Raw genomic sequence first — 23,056 nt, 5'->3', positions numbered from 1 at the left:
GTGGGCAATAGCTGCCAAATACATTGTTACTCAGCAGAGCTTGGGAACCAGTCACACGTGTACAAAGAAGGGTTTGGATAGGAAAAATATGTCCCATATGTCAAGAGCTCCACGTAATAAAATCAACAACATAAATGGGGATAACAGCAGCTACACTGCTGTAGCCAGCTTTAGGTGTTGTACAGGCCTGAACAATACTCATAGCAAGTGGTTTCTAGTCCCTGTCATGATAAATGTGAACATGCATCGTCTCTTTAGAGAGGAAGCCAATTACAAAGTCCCCAAGTGGCAGGAGTGCAACATGCTGCCAATATAGACTGCTTCAGTCCTGGCTGCTGTTCTGATGAAAATGCACGTATTTTTCTTGTCACAATATAAATAAGATCAGGGCAAAAGATTATGTCACAGGTGAATTAGTGCTTCCATGAAACACACTCATGGCCCATCAGACACAGCCTGGAACAACTGAATTTATGCAATGTGCTGCAGTTTTCCATTTCTCTCTGAACCTCTGATTAAGCTAACAGATTTTCAAAAACAAATTATAACCAGAGAAGACCTTACTGACTGTACATGTGCAGATACTGAAAAACTAGTTGTTATCACCGCAGAATTCAAATGTTTCCTCTTGATTTGCCTCTCCTACCACTATGACTAAATAGACTGTAATTATTCTTAGCCACAATAAAGTTATACTGCCAACCTTTGAAGGATCTTGCCATCCTAGATCCTGTCTTTCTTCACAGGGCTTTCAAAAACACACTAGGTGTATAAAAGGATTAGGAAGCAATTCACAGTTGTGCAACTCCCATTGGAATCTTTAGCTCTGTCCATAACTGAGGTGTGATGGCCCTAATATGAAATATAACTTCTGAAATCCTGTTCTTGATGGGCATGACAGTGTCACAAATTCTGCGTGAAAAGCTGTTCCCTGTCCTGTTTAGCAGAATGAGAGACACACAAATAAGCAAAATCCATGGTATACAAAAACCTTTCTTTAAATGACAGTATCGGTGATATGAAAAGTCCTCCTAGAACATGTATTCCGAGGGGGTTTCCTGTGTTTCTGCTCCCCTCCACTCCCAGAGAATAAAGTTTGCCAGATTTATTATGGCAAGTACACATTTAACTTCATAAGTGACGATCAGAACATTTCAGTTGTGCTCACTGGCGGCCCGGGGGAGTCTTAGAGAAACTGCGAATGTTTATACATCACTCTCGACCCCTTCCCCTGAAAGCTGGAGGCAAAGGCAAGGAAGGGGCCCCTCATGCGCACCCCTCGCCCATCCCCGCAGCCTGGCAGCCGCATTTCCCGCAGCGACCCCGGCGCCGGCCCTGCCCCTGCCCCGCACCCCGCGGGCACCCGGCACCGCCGGCCGGCCCCGCAGCCGCGGACGGGCGGGGAAGGAGGGGAAGTGGGAGGGAGCCGGGTCAGCGGGGTCCGTCCCGGGAGATGGGTGGGGAGAGGCAGCGGGCGAGCTGGGCTGTGCCGCAACGCCCCTCGCTATAAACGGAGGGGCCGCGCACGGAGCGGGAGGAGCGGCGCGGCCGGCAAGGAGCGCGCCCGGAGCTCAGCTCAGCCCAGCCCAGCTGAGTCCAGCCCAGCTCAGCCCAGCCCAGCCCAGCCCAGCCCGGGGTGCTCCCAGCGCCGCCGGGGCTCAGCCACCCCCGCCCGGACCCAGGTAAGCGCGCCCCGGCCGGGCACCTTCGGCCAGGGGCAACCAGAGCGTTTGCGAGCGCGGCACAGCCCCGTACGGAATTTCCACTTGGCTTAGGCGGAGCTGGCACAGGAAGGCTCAGTCCTGGACGAAGAGCAGCCACTTAATCCTCCGTGTTCTTGTTTGCCTTGCGAGGCTCGCTTCACATAATTATTTCAGAGAGGACTAAGTGCCCCACAGGCTCCCAGCCCTGCCGCGTGTGAGCTCTCGAGTCTTGTCAACAGTTTGAAGAGAAAGCAAGGGCGCCCTTTGACAGGAGGCACAGCCCTCGGAGCAGGAACTCCATCGCCCCATCGAGGCTCATCCCAGCATCCTGCAAGACACAGCCCTGGCACCTCTGCTCAGGATCAGATGAGCAATTAAATTTTTTATCGCTCTGGTAAGCTCACAATAGAAATTAATCAAACACCAAAGTGATGCTCATGGCTTCTGGGAGTTCAAACTCCCAGAAATGCAACAGTTCAGTTTCTCAGTCTGGCAGGCAATGCAACTTCCACCAGTTAGCAGGGAGTATTGGTTTAATCAGAATTTTGTAGCATACACTCTCCATAACCAGATCTATCATTTTTCTACAGAAAAAGAATTGGCGTGATCTACAACCAAAGATTAATTTTAGTTAGTAAAGTTAAAATGCCTCTCCTGCCTTTTTTTCCCCTGGCCAGTTTCTAAACGTTTCTTGGACTCACACTGGACTAGAGTTCTTCAACAAGTTTAGATGAAGACCTGTAGTATATTTACTGTTCTTCCCCTCTCCATGCATCAAAACACTTAATGTTACAAGTTACTTACAAGTACAAGCCCTGTATTTTTCTAAGTCAACTGGTGTATCAGTAACTCAGTCAGGTCATGATGTGTACAGGCAGTAAAATTGCAGTATTCACTAACACTTATTTCCATATTTCTGCAAAACTCCTAGAATTAATGAGATGTATGGCAATAAGGGACAGCAGGATTCTGCCCAGAGCATGCTACAGATCAGTGTAAATTTCCATCACTTCCAAAAGTAGCAGCACTCCTTTGGATTGTGTTTTGCTGCATAGCATGGGACAAGGTAGTAAATTGGCTCAGTAAAATCTCAGGCTGAGGGTATAAAGAGGGATTTTTTTGTATAGGGAAGCCTCTTCTCTTGTCACTTGCATGAACCCACAGCACTAACATGATCAGATTTTTGTCTGAATAGGAGGATTAAGTATGGCCTGAAGCAGGTAATTACCATGATGACGTAGAAAGGCTTTTTTAGGTCTATTTTCATGTCAGACAAATGTTTCATACTCCTGACGATGGCAGTCCATTTTGCTTGTTGCCACCATAATCTTTTAAATTACAGCCTCTTTCAAAAATATTAAGTGCCTACAAACTCAGCTTTTGCTCATGTATTAAGAGTTTAAAATATATGCCTTTCCAGCAGGAATGTGGTATTTCTGCCCGCTTTTCCGCTCTACAACTTGAACTGCATAGCAGAGAAAAATCAGTTGTGATTATTGTGTGCTTCCTAATTTATGTTGTTGAACTGACAAAACAAAGTGGCCCTGTACAATTAAAAGAAGTCACATTTATCATTAAATTCGGATATATAGCTGGTTTCATTCTCCTCTTACTTTTGTCTTAGTATTAGATGGAAACAGAGATAATTTTTGCACTGGGGGAGAGCAGAAGTGTGCTCATTTTCTATGGTGTAAGGTGTCCTGCCTTCCTGCTTTGAAACAGTATCTTCTTGGGCTGGTCAGCATGTGCAAAGTGCAGCTAGAGGTTACTGGTTTAAAAGGCAGCAAATACCAGCCTGAAGTGTCAGTACCACAGCGCTGCAGGAGTGAGGAGAGTGCCGCCTTTAACTTCCAAATATCACAACTCAACAACCTGCTTTTTGCAGTCCTCTTAGAACAAGAAGATGAATGATGGTATTTGTGTTTCCTGAATAATATTAATGGTATTAAATATTGGAAAATATATTTAATTTCACTCTTTGTCATACTATAAAAACAGAGGCAGATGCAGAATGTAAACATGGTGATTTGTTTACACTTTCTAGAAATGTATGGACTGACGTGGAAATAAGTGTCAGAGTTAATGCCCTTTTAATAAAAATCTATTTTGGACTATGGGCACTGACTGCATTTTTCTACTCCTAAGTTTTCTTCTCTGTGGTAATTTTATCCTCCATGTTTGTTAAAGCAGCATATTTAAGTAGTTAATATTTAAGTTTACTCTGGCACTGCCTATTGTTGATCACAGCAATTAACATGGTAATTTAAAGTTACATAAATTACAAACTCTCATTACACTGCCCTAGTTAAAATCTTGTTCATACAAAGGTATAGTATCACTTTAAACCATTTTAAGCAGTCACAAATTACTCCTATTTGCTCGTTACCTCTCTTTTTTTCTCTGGAACTTCTTGTGTTCCAGAAGTTATTAGAGTGTCACCAGTAGTAGTCATAAGCTCACCTGTGGCTATAGCCACACAAATTTTAGGGGTCTTAATTACACTCTAAGAAGCATGCAATTGTTTGAGTTGTTGGCATGTCCTCTGCACCTTAAGTATCCTATTCTGCCTTGGTGACATCGTAAAAGGTCATATTCATCTTGATGTGGATACAGAATATGGATATTTATGCATTACTTTAATCAAATACTACAGCTGACTTACATGGTTAATATTGTGTATTTTTAAAACTGAATTTAATGGTTATCTGCTAGGAGACTACCTCAATGAGAGGAAAGATCAACTGAAATTGAATTTGGATATGTTGTATCTAAAGCTGAGCTGGGGAGATGGATTATCAAGGTTCATTGGCCTACAAATAGATCTGCTTGGGCTTTATATTGGACACATGAAAAAAGAGGACAAATGACCAAGCTGGAAGGGGTGGTGGAAAGCAAAGCAAAGAAGCAAAGTATTGCCCTCAGCTATTTCTGACAGTAATGTTGGCAGCACAGCAACATTTCTCCAGAAGGAGAAGCATCAACTTAGAATCTTTTCAGAGTTGCAAGGACGGTGAGATCGGGAGCTCACAGCTGGGAGGATTGGGTGAAGCTATGGCCTGGCCACCACAGGCCCACTGTAGCTCGCTTGTCTTGTAGGCTCTATTGCATGTTTAACTAAATCTCCAGCCTTTGGGTAATCCTGGCTCAGTTTTCAAGCCTTATCTAGTTTACTGCTGCTGTTTGCTCCTTCTGCTCTGAGCTGTACAACAATTCCATCAGAAATGCAGTGACACAGATGTTGTGTTTTACCCTGCGCTCCTCTCAAAAATTAATTAGGAATTTTTCAGTATTCTTGGATGGAAGTTCACAGTTTTGGACAGCTAGTCCTAAAGTTGACTATGATGTTTTTAAGAAGTCAGCCTCTGCATTTTACGATCAGGTTTGAGAAGGTAAAATGGCAGAATTTTACAAAGAAACATACTTAGAAATCTCATGGAATTCTGAAAACAGAATAAAAAACGTGGATCACTTTGAAGGGAGAGGGAAATGGAGGAAAAAATTACATCATTCTTTTCACTATTGTAGGGTTAGTTTCCACAACACCAGCAGGAATAAAGAGGTTGCTATTGTTGAGTATTTAACCTCACCTACTTACATGGAACTAACTTTCCATAAAAGTTAAAATTTTTGCATGTAAGCACAAGGTGAGTTCAAATGCATTGGAGAGTTTGAGTAGGTGGCAGCCTAATGCACCCTTTGAGTTTCAAGATGCACAGAGCTCATTCATGAAGCTGAAACACTGCAGCCTGAAGAACAGAAAGGCTCCAGGAGAACTATTTCAGTGCAATTGTGGCTGTATGTAACAAAGTTACTAATCACAGAATCATTTTATGTCTCTTCCTTCTGATCCCAAACACCCTAGCAGTGAAGAGCAAGCCAGTAATCTTTTGCTAATGACAGTATTTCTTTCCATTCCCTTTCCATCAACGAATTTGTCTCTTAAGATCACTTTCAGCAACAGACAGACATTCTACTCAGAGCACTCATTCCATGTTCTGTACCATTTTCTAAAATGTATCCTTTGCCAACAAAAGAAAACAAAAAATGCCTAAAATTGCCAGATGTACCCTAGAAGGATCTTCATCACTTTGGAACATTTTGGGGAATTTAACAAATTTGACCAACAAGGGGAGTTATGATACTCATACTTAACATTCTTTTACCTCAGCTGTAAGAAATGAAAAGAGGTTATCTTGACTGTAAGCCCTACAACAGCTGTGATTATTTGAAGCAAAGCCTATATGAAATAAAATTGCTGGTCTAATAATTTTTGGCCTTATCTTCAGATAAATGATGGATTATACTAAAATTACTCTGAGCTTTCAAGTGAATTGCAACAAAGGATAGGAAACTATCATGTTCCAAATGACATGCTGTTAGTATTCTCTGCTGCACCATCACGTGAAAGAACTATGGATTTCGGCCTTTAGTCAGGTGTATTTTAAAATTTTTATTCCATTTTCGTTTTGTTTGATAGCAAAACTGTCCAGGTACTCACCACATAACAAGGCTAGCTGGAATGCTTGGTTACTATTTGTGGTGTTTATCTCCTTTTATTGCAGCTGAGTAGCATTTCTCTTGTAGGCACAGAAAACGGGTAATAACCGAAGACGGCCTCACAGCAGGAAAGTGAGATCAGATTGGCAATGCAGCAGTGAGTGGCATGATTGAAGACAAGATAAAAAGCAGGCTACAGCAAAAGGTAACTGGCAATAGCTGAAGAAACTAGTACTGAATTTGGGCAAGGTCAATATTTAGACAGTGTTTTACTGCTTGAGGTGAAAGCTATAATTAGGGTTACAGCCAGAACAAAGAATGATTTAACTAAACTCCTAATTTCAGCTAATTCTCCTATTCCTTTCTTTACTTCTAGGCCATTCCACTGTGTGAGTTACTGATAGATCCATAGCTAGTACAATCTAATAATCAGTAGATGAAGTATAGGAACAGAAATAGAAATTAAAATACAGTGGATTCTTGAATCCACTCAATTTTCAGAAAACAGAGAGGAGACACTGAAGAGGAGTGTTGTGCCTCAGCATTTCTAGCTGAGAGGGACAATACGAATAAGTAAAACATTCCAGAAAACCACTGAACAGCTGTATTTTCATGATGGGGGGCTTATGCAAGGAGAAAAATGCACAAGTTGATTTCTCTAAAAAATGTTCTCTTGGCAGCTGGCCTCCATTTAACTCTGCTTTAGCATCAGCACAGCCTGGCCAGAGCCTTTCCTCAAAGCAGGCAGCACATGATGTACAAAGATGCAGCCTGAGCTTGTTCATTGAGAAACCATTCATGCCCTTCCCAGTCTACTTTTATAAGATGTATATTGTCCTTTCATCTTTTTCTTTATAAACTCCTATTGGTTGTCATCTTTTCTCCTTTCTCCACTCATTCTTGTTGCTCAAGCCTAAATGTTTATGCAGTTTTACTTTTTTTCCCTGCCAAGGGGTAAGTCTGCTACTACTGGAGTAGCTCAGGGTTTGCTTTCTCCATCCTCAGGCTCTCTGATATACAACTGTCAGAAATGGAAGGCACAGGGCAAGAATCAACATGTGTTTTCAAACTGGGACTCTGGTTGTGCTGTCTTTATTGTTTTCCTCTTGGTTTTGTTATTAGCCACTTACCATGATTAGACAATTACAGTTTTTCTCAAATCAGGTAAAAATATATTTTTTTTTTCATATGGTCTTCCTAAAAAGCACTTCAAAGAAAAAGGGTTCAAAATCACTTTACCTTGAAATACATTTTATGATGCCATTCCATGTTCTTAAATATAACATTAGGAAAAAAAAAAAAAAAAGCCATGTCAGTGAAGGACAGCCACGCACCCAAGGAATTTTCCTAGCACTAAAGTGCACGGTAATTTTCGTAGCACTAAAGTGAAGCTCATTTAGCATCTCTGGGAAGGCACAGCACTACCCCTTCTGGGCTTCTCTGCTCTTTTATTTGCTTGAGAACCGAGACTGCACCTGCTTGAGGATGCAGTGATTCACAGTATCATAGATTAGCTCACTCCAGCTGTAACAGCTGTCTTTGTTTTGCTGTCTCTGGCTGATCCTCAGTACCCGCAAGGAACATCTCAGGACAGCAAAGTGAGTTCACCAATTAATTTTATTTTCAAAATAGAGCAATAAATTTTACTTTGGGGGGGAAAAAAAGCCAGGAAACAAGCTGTACAAATTTGTCAGAACATCTATTTTGGGATCATTCTATTAAGTGTGCCGCCTTCCAGACAAAGCACTAAGGATCATAGTAACTTGTTTTTCCATGGGTGATAATACCTTTCACACTGACAAGGATTAAGGTGTCCATGTTTGACCTTTCATTCTCTTTGATTAACCCTTTAGAAACTCACTAGTTCAATTGACTCAGATATTCTCGAATTTTCTTCTAGTCCTCATAATGATCTGCCCTTAACAGGAGTTGTGTGCAACTGAAAGCACAATTGGGCCTCTATGCTTTTGGTGTTATACCTACCAACAGTTACAATGATACTAACTTCTCTTGGGCTTAGCTACATTACCATTTTAAAAGATTTTTTGTCTGAATAAACTCTTGTACTTTGCCAGTTACTCATACTGTTTTCTTTCCATTCTGGCTTTGGTTCCCTTTTTCTGACCCTAATGAGCGATTCATTAAGAAGCCTCCATGCTGATCTTTCTCTTTTAATCTTTTAACTTTTCCCTCCAGGCTGTTCCTAACATTCTCATTTAGGGAAGAAAAGTCTTTTCTGAGGGGTATTGCCATTGTATGATATTTTCCCACTGTAAGGATGTCTAAATTAATTATATAATAAGAAAAGTAATCAAGTATCTCAGTCAGACACAGTGAACCAAATCCTATTACAGATGGCTGAATTACAAGACAAAGCTTCCTCTGAACCAAGGTGTTGAAACCTAACATCCATTTCTTTGCCCAGAAATCGACAATTCATTGCCTTTGCTTCTTCAGTAAGACAAACACTATTTTTCAGCACGAAGTCAAAAGAAAAAAAAGCATTCAATGCAAGGTTTGCTTTCCTCAGAGCTGTAGCACTGACTGGTGGGAAGTTACATGGAAATCACTAGCCATGACACTGGAAATGTAGTGATGAAGCTTTCACATTAGCTGGTTTAGTTTCCACAACAGACACTTTAGTGATACTGGTTTGTCTGCAGAAATGCTGCATCTGCAGACATGTTTGTATTTCAGTTCATGTCTTCATTACTCAAAGCAAAAGATTCTGTGTCTAACCACATTAGTGAAAGGTAACAGGAATGGGATTCATGAGAAGGAAGGTCTTTTTAGGTAACAATATGCAACATGAACTACTCTCAGTCAACTCATCTAATTTCCATTAGATTAGAAAGTGGCACACCTCTGTATGAAGGAGGTCTCTCCACTTCTGGAGTAGAAGCAGAGAATTTTCAGTGTTTCTTTTCTCTCCTGCTTTCTGATTAGCCATCATTACAGATGAAGGTAATTGCTCTGCACAATGCATTTCTAAAGCTTGTCATTCATTAATATACATTTGCCTTCTGTAGTTGTGGGGAAGCAGGGGGATTGGGTGGGGAATTGGATGTAAAAATAAAAAGCCCATACTGCAGACAAGACTGCATATTGAGCCTGTAAAGCTCATAGGTGCATCATGGCCCCAGCCTGGTGATTTAGCTCAATGGCAGGAAAATGTTCTTTTGAGGATTAACATACAGGTAAGGCTTCAACACACATCAGAATGTTGCCATGCACATCAAAATGTTACTGATTTGCTTTACAATTTGAAGCAAATCTATGTAAGCTCTCTGGTGGCGCCCTTCTTGCTGTTTTACAGGAAGGTACAGAATGCAGTTCCTTGCACCAGAAAAGTAGAAGTTTTTTTTCAGAGTTTGTTGCTGATCGCATTAGTATCTCACCTTTAGCTAAGAAAAGTTGTTCAGGAGTATAAATAAACTGCATACATAATATTCATTTTTACCTCTGTATCTTCTGGCTCATGAGAAGAGTTACATGCCTCTGGGAGAGGGGCAAATGACACTGTGGTCTCTGAATAAAATAAACTACTGGAAAAAAACAAGGAAGCCTCTATTTGGACTAACTGGAAATTCCACAAAGTGCTATCACCTCCCATGTTTGTCTACAAAATTATTAGCTGTGTCCCCTACCCTTCTTCCTAGAAACATCCTTGTCTAGAGGGAGCAACAAAAACCTAAGTAAAACATTGCTTTTGGTACATTTATAATAATAACACCACTGATTGAGTTGTGTCTTTCACAGTAAAGCTGTAAGACAGAAAAAGGGCAAAGATTGAGAAAAATCCTTTTCTCCCAGAAGTAGGGGATTTGGTTCTTGAGGAAATAGTTGAAGATTTGGCCTTTCCATTACATTTCCTGTTGTAATCACTGCCAGGAACAGAAAAGGACAGTGATTGCGTATTGCTGTGGGAATGTCACTCATGCAGTAACCATTTTATTAAATTATCATTTCTGATTTAGATGCATGAAATACCTTTTTCTGCTTAATCATTAACAACCACTAATACAACCAAGAGTTTAAGCTTATGTAAATCTCACCTGTTTTTACCTAGAGGCTGGTAAGCAAGCTCTGTCTTGCAATTATAGCCATTTATGGAAGTAGCCTTTTTCCCCTCAAAGGGCCACTTTCCATGTGATAGCTCCCTTCTGCTGGACAAGTGCAACTACTAACTAAGACTAAGATCTGGACAATGAAACTTAAACACTCTTTCAGTGTTGGATGCATTCCAGCTACCATTCCTTCCAGCAGGAATAGGATCAGAGACCAGTGATACTCAAAACAGCGCATAAAATGTATTGTAACCCCTTAAGCTCTACTTGCTTGAAATCACAGTAATGTAATAACATTTCTCCTACAAGTTGGGCAGGAAGAATAGCTGTTACTGCTATTTTTTGCACATTGCAGAAGGAACCCTCAAGCTTCAGTGAAGAGGACTGTGTAACTTAGGACAGTCTCATAGCTGTATGGAATGTCCAGTAAGGCAATTGTGATTTATACATGATCTGAAAGGAGGTGAGATACCCCACTCCTTGTACCTGATCTCTGCCCTTAGAACTAGCCACAATAAGGTGTGCTCACAGCAGTGCTTTTTATTTCAGTATGGTTTTTTTCTTTCTTCCCTCTCCACAGCATTTTTAATATAAGACAGAAATATAAATCTGGATCAAGGCCAGAATTAATGTAAATTCCCTTACTTCTCAGATTGGAGGCATTCACAATAGACTCTTACGGTGCATTACATATGGAAACAATTGAGAAATTTCAGGTGTGGGGTTAGGTATCCAGAAGCTACATTTGTGTAGGATGTATATGTAATATAAAAATAATTTAAAAATTATAAAAAAAAACCAAACAAAAAATTTAAAAGTTCTTATTCCATGGAATTAAGCTATCAGAAAAGAAACTTAAAGTTCATCAAATTATTTCACTTGCACTTAACAAACCTGAATTCGATTTCTGTCTCTTATTAAAAACAATCACATGGGGCACACTATATTTTATATAGGCAATTGCAACTGCAATAAAGGAAATGTGTTAATTCATTCATTTACTATCACTCAGAGAAAGTAACCGTGCAGCATGTAACCTTTCACAGCTCAAACTAATCTCATTTTTATTCGTTCTGGGATTGATGGCTTAATTCTGGTTAATTATTGATTCTTACAGGTACTTCCAAATACCCTAAAGATATTTCATAACCCAGCATCAAATTTGAAGTTAAAAACCTGCAGTAAAATGTGTATTCATATTAAAATATTACATTGTGCTGCTATTCAAGAAACTTTTCATGTCATTGCAGAAAACTTTAGAAATACCAGTCCTACATTGTTCTGAAATACCTTTATTTTATCTTTCATTTCCTTTTATCTAATGTGCAGCAAATGACATCGTGAGCAGTATGAGGTGATGACATGATCCTGAGGAGCAGACATTAGGTTAGCCTGCTGATTATTGATCATTTTTATCTCCCAGAAGGGCACCAACTTCCTTTTTGGTAAAGCTAACAGCCAGAGCAGAGGTGCAAAATCCCATGCTGGATTGATGAGGGTGGTCAATGCACTCATGTCAAAGTCTTAATATGCCACCTCCATGTCTAAAGCCTCTTCTACAGAAAGAGACAATTCTTTACCTTGTGTTATAAACAAGAGCAGTGACTGCTTCCTGCTATAACAACTAATTTTCATATTTAAAAACTAATTTGGCTATAGGTTTAATAATCTAGATAAGGAAAAAATGATATTCATTTCTGTCAAGACGGACCAACCAAGGAGACAGGACACCATGAGAATCCCCTTTCAAACATCATCTTTTCTGAAGCTTAGCATTGTGATGTTTAGTTTCAGAAGAACTGACACAGACGTATTAATCTAGAAATATATTTTACTTGGTTTATTTAATGATCTTTTCAGTTCTAACTTACTGCTCTGGAGATAATTTTATATTCATATCCTTAAGGTTATATGATACCTAAGACATATTAAACAGCAGAGACTTTGCAACACATTCATGCAGCCTTGGTCAAAGAAAGAAAACAGAGATTGTTCTGATGATTAAATGGGGAAAAAAGAGACTGGAAAACCAGGTAGAAAAGTCTAAAATATCTGGCATAGACTGTCAAGCCAGAGCCAGCAGTGTCTAAAACCACCACCCCACTGATCCTCCACAAGAGATTAAACACACTGCATGTTGACAGTGGTTAATCTTTCAGTCTTTTGGAGTCCAGTTCTACATGGATTGAACCCAAGAATGTTTTCCTTACCCTTAACAGCAGAGAAAACAAATATATGTGTATAAGAGGAAATCAGTGTTTACTTTGAAACTTAAATCTAGAGAATCCTAAAAATGAAACCTATAAACTAAAAGAATTATACTTTCTCTCTACTTTGGCTAGCTCTAATGAGTGCCCTGTTGATCTGTCAGTCAAAAATTTTGTAAAAAATAATCCCCTTAATCGTTGCTATGGTAGCATTCACTAAATCACTAAGTTCTGGTGAGGTTGAGAAACTCTAGTGAAGTTGAGCAATCCTTTCTTGGCATTAATTTCTACAAGTAAAATTTTATAGAAGTATGTACATCAGGGCTTCCCAGATTCTGGGAAAAGAAAAAAAAAGACACATACCCAAGTTGGGGATTGATATTTAGCTTTGTCCAGAGAGCTGAGTAGTAGGAAGAGATATTTCCATTGTTTCTGGACTCTGTACATACACTGAGTATATGCAAACAATAGCCCAAACTTTCCCTGCTACTGCAGCTGCTCTCATTATAACTGTGACATCATTACCCTGTGGACTGCTAAAAAGAGCAGAAAAATGGTCACATTTTACATTGTAGAGTATTAACATTAAATGTCCAAAAATATACTTGGAAGATTTTGTTCATCACTCCACAGCCCCATAAATTAATGTTTAGGAATGTCCTTTCACTTACGCCAATTTTTGCCACAACAATTTCTAACACAAAGTCTAAGTGTGCAAATAATGGATTTCTTTATTCTTCATTTCAAATCTAGCCAACTGCTTGCTGGTTTTCCATCTCTATATATCACTTTGATTCTCTATAAATGCTCCTATTTTTAGCAACTTAAAGATATACACACTGTATGCTTGTACTCAAACATCCCTTAAGTGCACAGAGATACACTGACACTAAATAACCCATTGGACATAAATACAGGACAAAATACTCATTAGTCCAACTCATCTGGCACAGGACACTATAGTTTGTCTTTTTTTGGTTCTAGTTTGCTCATTTACTATTTTCAATAAAATAAATCTCATTGTGACACTAACAACCCTTCTGCTCCATCTGAATTAAAAGCTGTTTGCCCTTTCCAGTATTAGGGAACTATTTAGGTAAACACATAATTTGAAACAGAATAACAGTATCATGCATGGACATTGTCCAAAGAGGTAATGACAAATCCATGTATATTAGTAAAAGTAGGGGTTGGTAGTGGTGTACAAATTGTTAAATACGTTTCTATTTTGAAGTTATTAAACTGCTTAAAATTCATAAAATGCACACACCATTTGGATAACACTGTGTAGGCTTGTGTTACCTTTCAATTTCTAAAAGTCCCTTAAGTTGCTTAAAAAAAAAAGGGCAGTTCTGAAGTGTCATTTTCAACAGTAAAAATATCTTCATTCAAAATTGGCTGGTATTTGGATTAACAACATGCCTCGTTAGATCTAAAATAATCTTAGTTGCATGAGTAGGTGTCACTATTTTTCCATCTGCATTGCTAAAGTGAAGTTCCTTTAAAATATTCTTCTCAATTTGGAGAGTTAAACAGAGAGCTTAAGCTGCATATGTCTTTGAAAAAATAAAATATCAGAATCTTATTCTGTCTTTAAAGTGCACGAACTGAACTGAAGGTTAGCAAAACCAGAAATGTGCCAGAATATAGGAAATTAGATAGAAGCTGCTAGATGCTAAAATAAAGTGAAAATAATTACCTCTGGTACATAAATTTAAATAAGTACAGGTACAATGATATATATTTTGCCTTATATTTTCATCTTAAATAATCTTGAACAAAGGGGATATTTTGAAAAGTGATGTCACTTGAGCCTAAAATAGCAATTCTCTTATTTTAAAAGAGGAAATACAGACCTCTAGTGGTCAAAATCTATATTATATGAGTTAAACTTCAGAGCAATTTAAATGTCAGTATGCTTAACTCTGATACTTTCTTTTGCATTTTCCTCCCCCATAATCATGCAAAATCATACACACCACCAATTCCACTGTTCAGAGATTCCACAAGCATTGATTTTTCCCAGGGGAAAAAGCCCCTTCATCTGTCCTTTTTCACATAAATTTTATGACTGAAACTGAGTAGTTGAAAGATACTTGGGAAGTGAAGAGGAAATTAATGAGAGTAGTCCATGAGAACAAACAGAAGATAGATGTTAATGCTTCTCAGAATAAGCTATAAAGGCATCCTGCAGAAGGACAGACTCTTTTGAAGTGTGGCAGAGGAAATAAATACAGAGAAGTTCTTACAGAGAAGGTCAGAGTACATAAACAGTTCACATTTGCAAGGTAACAGGAACTTGTTCTGCTAGCACAAAAAAAGTAATAACCAATTTAGGTTTTGATGTTATAGAGAACCAGATCCTGCAAGAATCACAGGCAGTTTATTTTCCAGCTATGTAGAGCCAGCACAAGTGAAGCAGACCAGCTTGAGCTCTTGCAAGGGGAAGGCAAAAGAATCCACAAATAGGTGAGAGCATTAAAAAGATACATACTTATAAATAAATAAAGCAAACCACAAAATTAACAGCAATTTCAACAGACTGGCAGTTGCCTCGGTTGCACAGTTGTTAGAAGAAAATGCTAAGGCCAGTACAAGGTCCTGCAAGTTCTGTTTGTTCTGATGTCAGACCACCTCCTGATCCAAAATTGCAAAACATCTTGACAGCTGCTAACACAGGTCTGCTGAGGTTTGCTTTGTGTTCTTGGTGTTTGTGAGCTGATGTACAGACAGTGTCTGGTGCTGTACTACCTATCACAGTTCCTTTCCCGTGGTATTTTGATTTATTGTCATTTACCACAAAGTCAGATGCTGACCTCTGTGGAAGGTACTGGCAGTGATGACAAGAGCCCACTGTAATGGCACAGTTTGAATTATGTACCCTTGTTTGTTACTCTTTCCCTTCACAATTCATCTATCAACTCTGGATTAAAGATATTTAGGACAGCCATCAGTGGGAAATACAGACTGTTAGAACTAGCAGAAGAAATAAGAGCTGGAAGAAAGATAAATCTATGGCTTCACAATGGTACTGCTCAGGAACTCCAGGAAAGCACAGAAGGTGCTGAAGTGTGGGTGCGAAATACAGGTAGCTCTACTCACTAAGTCCTGAGAATAGAAAGGGTTACTCTCTGGATAGAAAAAGACCCCAAAAGCCTTTGCAATAAAGCATGTGTAAGTGTCATTACTTACTCAGCAGTTAGAATAAATTAGAAAAGGGGGATTAAAGTCTTAAGATAAAGGAAAGTTTATGCCACCAGAAAGAAATAAATATAGCTAATATACTGAATATATTGTTCCAAACATTTTTCGTTCTCTTTTCTCCCTGTGCAAAAATTTTACATAAAAATAGAATGCAGTATCCTCTTAAAACATGGAACTATCATCTCATTTGTAAGAAAAGCACATAACCCACCCACTGTCAGAAGAAGGAAAGTGCACATTACCTAGTGATAAGGTGGCTGAGCTGTGGCAGGATTGGTCAGCCTGAGTTTATTTAGTCTTTGTCAAAGCAAATATTAAGTACATTTTTGTTCAAAATCTGACTTGTGACACCTGCTTACCTATTTTTAGGTGATGAAGTTCTCACAGAAAGCCACGGTCACTGCTTTCTTATCTTTCAGTAGGCAAAGTGCTGTTTACCTTGCATGAGCCCAGCATTCCTTTTTTCCACAGGCAGTTTAATTAGGATGCATGTTCACCCAACAGAAGCAATGAATGGAGTGGTAAATAATCGTTGATTGAGCAGTCTGAAGAATTTCATTATCAGTGCCTATTTGTAATCATTATAATTAAAAAAGATAAAAGGTCAAACAGGACAGTACCTCAGAACAAGTACTTGCTGCTCACCAGATAATTTGTTGGAGATTGATGCCACCACACCACTCACAGTCACTATTCAATCCCATTACAAAAAGCACCTTGTGTGTCAGCCTTAAGATGATCCAATTATTGCTATGTTAACACAGGTCATTTGAGATGCTTTACATGGAATTATCAATGTGCACAACTTCAATAGATACATTTAACTAGCCAGTATCTTCTTTGCATGTGTGCAGCCATGATCCTGGGACAAGCAGATGAATTGTGGCAAGTGAGACTAACAGGAAAAACTGAAGGTGTATGGGAAAGAAATCACTGCCTGTGAGGAATTCACATTGCTGCAGTGGCCCTCTCACACTTCTCAGCACAGCCAAGGGCCTGTGCCTTCAAAAAAAAATTACCTTCTCCAACTTCGAAGCTTTTCCTAATGCTCTGAAGTTACAGTTGTGCTCAAGGAAGCAGATCCACCTAAGACTAGCTCTGAAACTTTATAATTTCCAGGAAATTTTAAAATTCCATTTGGGATTAGCAGTGCCTTCCTTAGTGCGTTTCACATGTACAGCTCCTATGAGGTTCATTCTCAGAGCAACGTTCAGACTCTTTCCAGATACCCAGATGTGTTTACCCAAAAGCAACCACGTTATGTATTTCTGTTTCCTCATCATTTACTGAAAATATTGATGGATTTATTTATTTATTTATTGTAATTCCTTAGTATAATTTAAAAGTGGTAGCATACTGGACACATCATTTGCGCAATTCCACTGACTTCAGTGTTACAGCAAAGCCTTTTACCTCCAGGAGGATTACACAGTCTTACAGAGGTAGATTGACGTATAATACTATTTCTTGACAAAATTGCTGATTCTTCACGGGAAGTGTTCTGCGTTTTTTTATTTCCCAAGCACTCCAGAATATGCTCAGGCAATTCAATACCTCAGAGTGCCAGACATTTATTCCCAACTGAATTATTTTTTGTTTATTTTAACACATTTCTGAAAATGTAATAGAATCACTGTTACTCTTTCTTGAAAGAACATATGCTATTAATTAGTATTAGCTAAAGCTACTACAGACATGAAACAGTACAGGTCACCATGGGGGTAGAAAAGGGAAATTGGAAGCAAAAGAATGCAATGCAGTACACTGAAGGGGTGTGTGAGAAGACCATGGGAAAATTGCCTTGGCATCTACCATTGCACAGAATCAACCCCACCAAAAGGGAATATTCACCCTCAGCTGTATTTGCCTTAGACACTGAATCTGTCACTCAGTACACACAGAGCCAAACTGTACCAGGGACTGGTGAATCTTGTCACTGAGAAAGTCTTGCCCAGCCTTAACTGGGCCTGATCCATATTACTGCCAGTCAAACTTGCACAAGTGATCTCCCAAGCAGAAACTTCACTCCAGATTCTTACTGCAAAGTTCTCGGCTGTAATTTTTGTGGGTATATAAGGGAGCAAAGACTATAACTGACCATGCAGCACCAGCCTGTAGCTAGGACAGGGCAAATGTTGCCAGACCTTGATGTTGCAGAACTTATCAGTTAGTGTCAAAGTTACTTTCATAAGCAAGGGATGAGATAAAAGGATTTATATTGAAATCTTTCTATTGTGGTTTCCCTGTCCCAGGGATAAGCTGACCTTCCACAGAGCCAAACACCTTGTATTTGAGATTTGACACAGTTTAAAAGCCAGGTTTTGCTCAGGATTGTACTAGAGTGCCACATGTGATCAGAATGGTGAACCTTTCTTTGCGTTAGCTCTATTTGCTTGACTTATTAATTTCTTAAACTTGACAAAAATAGCTCATGTCATTTTGAGACATCCATACCAACTGAAGCAACAAGACTAATACACAGAATGAATTGAAGGAACTGGGAAGTGTTGCATAGCACATCTTGACAAAATGTCTATTAGTTGCATTTTACTAGATACTATAAACTTGATAGAATTATCAAGAACTAAATATTGACATTACCCTGCTAGCTTTGTAGAAATTAATCAGGTTGTGAATGCAAACATATGCTACAACATGAGCTAAGATAGAGAAATAACAAGTTTACAAAAGGCTAAGAGCCAAAGGGTGACCGTGCTCACAAGATGCTGCCTGCAACCCATATTCTGGGTTCAGTTCCTGGCTCCTTCAGACTTCCTGTGTGGGCTTTGCTGAAACAAATCTGTGCCTCACTTCCCTGTTAAAAATACAGTCATTTGTAAAAAGATTTGCCTTTCAACAAGAGCCAGTCAAACACTAAACTCTGTGGCATTCTGAATTTAAAAGGAACATCAGTGCTGAAGCACTCAAATAACGAGCAGCCGCACCTGTGACATCACTGGTGTGTCTGTAATGATGGGCATCTCTGCTTCCTCAATGCATCCATACTGCCCAGGGTCTTAGGGTGGGTCTTACATTTATAAAGGGTTTCTTTGCTGTTTGGGGTTTGCTTTGTTTTGGTTTTGAAGCCAAACTATTTCAGTTAATCTTTGTTTTAAGCAGCACAAGTTAGGCTTATAGCTGGATCTTGCAAACAGCAATAAACACTACTCTGCAATAAAACCTCTGATTTTTTTTTTTTTAAATCCATTCTTTTTCAGGGAGGACTATCTGTTTTTAGACTCTAGAAAGTAGTGAGTATTAGAGTCACTTACACTGTAAGCTTTCTAAAGCAATCAGTCATTAATAAAGAAATTATTCTTGCAGAACACACAGGCCTTGGCAAACCAAACAGGTGCCCCCGAAAGGAGATTTCATGCCCTTGCTGAGCACTTAATATGATCCAGAAATACAACTTCAACTCTTGGATACATAAATTTTGTCAGCAACTGAAAAAGTAATGTGCTCCCCCTTGCACCCTTCTTAAATTCTTTGTGCAGTTATTAATGTACAACAGATCAGGACATGTCCGGATTTTCAGATTTTTTTTCCCCTCACTACTAGTTAAATGCCATAGTTCCAAGCCAGATGGGGAGCTAAGTAACCTCTGAATATTTAAAGTAGTTTTGGTACAACAGAATACTAGATTGTGCTTTTTCATCTCTCTCTGTGATGTAAGAATTTTCTCAAAGAAATAGGTTCAATGTATAAAAAAAATTCTAGTGGTTAATCTCAGAGATACAAATTAGTACCTAATCTAAAGTCACTTATTTTCTTAATTCATTGTAGTTTGTATTTTATATACTTAATTAGTATTCAGAGTGCTTAAGTTTAGTTTCTGAGATATCTGAATAACTTACCTCATTAAATATGTCACCTATTTATGGAAAGAAAATCTAAATACTCCACTGAATTTAAAGTTATTTGCTATTTTCAGTCTCTCTCATTATTTTTGACATATGTTCACTAACCAGTATTATTTTAAATTGAAACTTTGTTAACTGAAAGAGGTTTTTAAGATTTCATGTATGTTGGGAAGAATCTAAAAATGTTCGGCCTACTCCTAACATTCTTACCTCTGTTTTACTCTGCAAAGTCTGTATTGAAATATAAATTGGTCGATAAAACACTTGAAGATGGCTTATTTTAAAATTCAAAGACATTGACACATTGTGTTAGTCTTGACAAAAAACTTGACATTTAGTTGAGAATTGTTAAAAATTAAATCCCTATCACAAAGATTGTTTTCTTCCTCTTTTCCCCTCCTAGGTGTGAACTTCATATTTTCTCCCTGAAACTAAGTTACAGCTGAAGAGTTCAAGATGATTCCAAATTACTCTACTGAAGAAACTGTTAAAAGAATCCACGTGGACTGTCCTGTTTCAGGAAGGCACAGCTACATCTACATTATGGTTCCAACCGTTTACAGCATCATCTTTATCATAGGCATATTCGGGAACAGCCTGGTGGTTATTGTCATTTACTGCTACATGAAATTAAAAACAGTAGCCAGCATCTTTCTTCTCAACCTGGCACTGGCTGACTTGTGTTTTTTGATAACTCTGCCCCTTTGGGCAGCCTACACGGCCATGGAATACCAGTGGCCTTTTGGCAACTGTTTGTGCAAGTTGGCCTCGGCGGGGATCAGCTTCAACCTGTACGCCAGCGTGTTCCTGCTCACCTGCCTGAGCATCGACCGCTACCTGGCCATCGTGCACCCGGTGCAGTCGCGCATCCGCCGCACCATGTTCGTGGCCCGAGCGACCTGCATCGCCATCTGGCTGCTGGCTGGCGTGGCCAGCCTGCCCGTCATCATCCACCGCAACATATTCTTTGCTGAGAACTTGAACATGACAGTCTGCGGGTTTCGCTATGAGAGCAATAACACGACGCTCCGGGTCGGGTTGGGTTTATCCAAAAATTTGCTGGGCTTTTTAGTTCCTTTCCTGATCATATTAACAAGCTACACCTTAATTTGGAAGACTCTGAAGAAGGCATATCAAATTCAAAAAAATAAGACTAGAAATGATGATATCTTCAAGATGATTGTAGCAATTGTGTTCTTCTTTTTCTTTTCCTGGATTCCTCATCAAGTGTTCACTTTTCTGGATGTGTTGATTCAATTACACGTAATAACAGATTGCAAAATCACCGATATTGTGGATACAGCTATGCCCTTCACCATTTGTATCGCTTACTTTAACAACTGTCTGAATCCTTTTTTTTATGTTTTTTTTGGAAAAAACTTTAAAAAATACTTCCTTCAGCTAATAAAATACATCCCACCAAACGTCAGCACACATCCAAGCCTCACAACCAAAATGAGCTCCCTCTCCTATCGGCCACCAGAAAATATCCGCTTGCACACTAAAAAGACTGCCGGGCCTTTCGACACCAACTGAGGCATTTCACAAAGTTCTTCTTTTGAACAACCTTGTGTGCGAAGCAGCAAGAACAACAAGATTCGTCTGCGGTCCTGAACATCACAGCTCATCACAGCAACACTGGATCACCTCAGAGAAATCATACTGTACAGAGCCAGCAGTGGCCTTTCAGCTTACTTTGTAAAGAGGACTGCTTCGTTTTCGTTTTGTTTTTCATTACTGAAAGCAGCCCAAGTGTTGGACAGGTGTGCCAGAGTTCCTGCCACATCCCACCGTTTGCTTAGAACTATGAAAGAAAGGGAGGGAAAACTCCTAACTCCACAGGTGTTTCAAAAGGAAAAGCTTGTATAAATAACATGAAATACAAAGAACCTGACTTGCATATATGTGAGCTATTCTGTTGAAGAAGTGAAACTTTGTTTCTTGTTTTTTTGGTGTTTTTTTAATTACATAAATGTCTTATAATCATATTTATAATATATTTTCAAATATATGCTATATATAGAGGCCCAATTTTAAACTCAAATGGAAATTTAAGGTCCTTGAAATTGGTCTTATTCTGATTTATGCTACTATTTTTTTAATGGCAATTTTTTCATAATAATATATGCAATAAAATGCAGATTTATTTATTAAATATAGAATAAATATATTTTTAGATTTATATTCCTACTCATACATTTCAAACATTGCTTCAGAAATGTACATTTATATCCCAGTGGATATTTTTGTAGTAGTTTAAAAATAACTATGTATGTGCACACAGAAATGGGGTTCACTCAGCCTTTCCTCATGAAAAGCCACCCTCACCTTGAAGAGCTTTATATACAGAGGGAGTTGACTCCATACTCTGTATGACTAAAAGTAAAAAAAAATTAATTCCTGCACATTTAGTAAACTTATATACTGATAAGCAAAAAATGGGACAATGCTTGTCTATCAGTTTAACTAAAAATACTTTTAGTCCCATCACAAAACATCCGAGATCAAACTTTACCCTTGGCTTTTATGGAATTTCTCTCCATTTATATAAAATAATGCCCAGGGTATTCTCTCCCTGTAGAACATTTTTTTATTTATATGGAACAAATGCAGATTTATACTAGCATAAATCAGAACTAAAGTCTGGCTCAAATTCTCAATACAAATCACGAGGAAAAGTGACAAGCACTGTGGGAATTTTCCACCAATGATATCCTCATATGTGTCCTTTATACCTCAAATAATGAGCTTCAGATAATATCTATGCTTGATTCACACGCATTTATTGTCCTCAAAGATAAATGAGTTCATAAGTACTTTTTGACACTACAAAACTTAAAAAAAATCCAAAACTTCATATATATCATGTAGAAAATTACATGCCCCTTGAGAATTTACAGTATTTATAATTTTCAAAATCATACGTCTAATGTGGCTTTGTCTCAAGTAGTGAGTGGTTGGATTATCCATATTTTCTGATGATCAAAATCAAAACACAATAAAACAGTTATTTCTGTAGTTTAATACTCTTTAAGGAAAAAATGGGACTACAACCAGGTCTAGAAATCTTCCTACTCTTTCATTCACTTATACTAAGGGAATTTTTTCCAGTTTTGCCTTTGTTCTTCCAGCCACAAAAATGGGAATGTGTCTACTCATACCTTGCAAGGCGCTGTGACAAGTCACAACTTCTAAAGCTCTATGATACAAAAACTCTCCTTCATTAAAACTTTAAGTTAATTTAATTGCAAGGTAGTATCTTGACTTTTGAAGCCTGAATGTCATTTAACTATGTAACTTAAAGAAATATTTAAATTGCTATACTGAATACTTTCTAATTATCTGATATCCTTACATGTGAGACAGCCATTGGCTTAAATTGAATATGTCAATAACCCCATGCATTATCAATAGCACCCAGAAGAGGACCAGTGCCCCAGCACTCTCTAAGCTGACAAAGGACTGGCAGAGATTGCCAGATTTATCTGTATATTTTGTTCATGGACACACATGCA

General features: G+C 38.7%; 1 protein-coding gene across 3 annotated transcripts; it reads left to right on the top strand.

The window, feature by feature from the left end:
* The first annotated feature begins 1,590 nt into the window (after positions 1-1,590).
* Positions 1,591-22,786, top strand: AGTR1 (angiotensin II receptor type 1). 3 transcript variants are annotated; one of them, XM_053952187.1, is made up of 3 exons: positions 1,591-1,682; positions 6,266-6,405; positions 19,945-22,786. In XM_053952187.1, the coding sequence occupies exon 3, from the start codon at positions 19,998-20,000 to the stop codon at positions 21,075-21,077; it is 1,080 nt and encodes a 359-aa protein (XP_053808162.1). In that variant the 5' UTR covers positions 1,591-1,682; positions 6,266-6,405; positions 19,945-19,997; the 3' UTR covers positions 21,078-22,786. The 3 variants fall into 3 exon arrangements, with proteins under 3 accessions (XP_053808162.1, XP_053808163.1, XP_053808165.1); XM_053952188.1 differs by lacking the exon at positions 6,266-6,405; XM_053952190.1 differs by lacking the exons at positions 1,591-1,682; positions 6,266-6,405 and adding an exon at positions 2,053-2,097.
* Positions 22,787-23,056: the final 270 nt, after the last annotated feature.

The sequence above is a fragment of the Vidua chalybeata genome, chromosome 10 (assembly GCF_026979565.1).
Source record: "Vidua chalybeata isolate OUT-0048 chromosome 10, bVidCha1 merged haplotype, whole genome shotgun sequence".
Classification (NCBI taxonomy): domain Eukaryota; kingdom Metazoa; phylum Chordata; class Aves; order Passeriformes; family Viduidae; genus Vidua; species Vidua chalybeata.
This window is presented reverse-complemented; position numbering and strand designations above follow the sequence as displayed.

Coding starts and splice junctions, on each gene's coding strand:
- AGTR1 (XM_053952188.1), top strand. CDS start 19,998: ATGATTCCAAATTACTCTACTGAAGAAACTGTTAAAAGAATCCACGTG.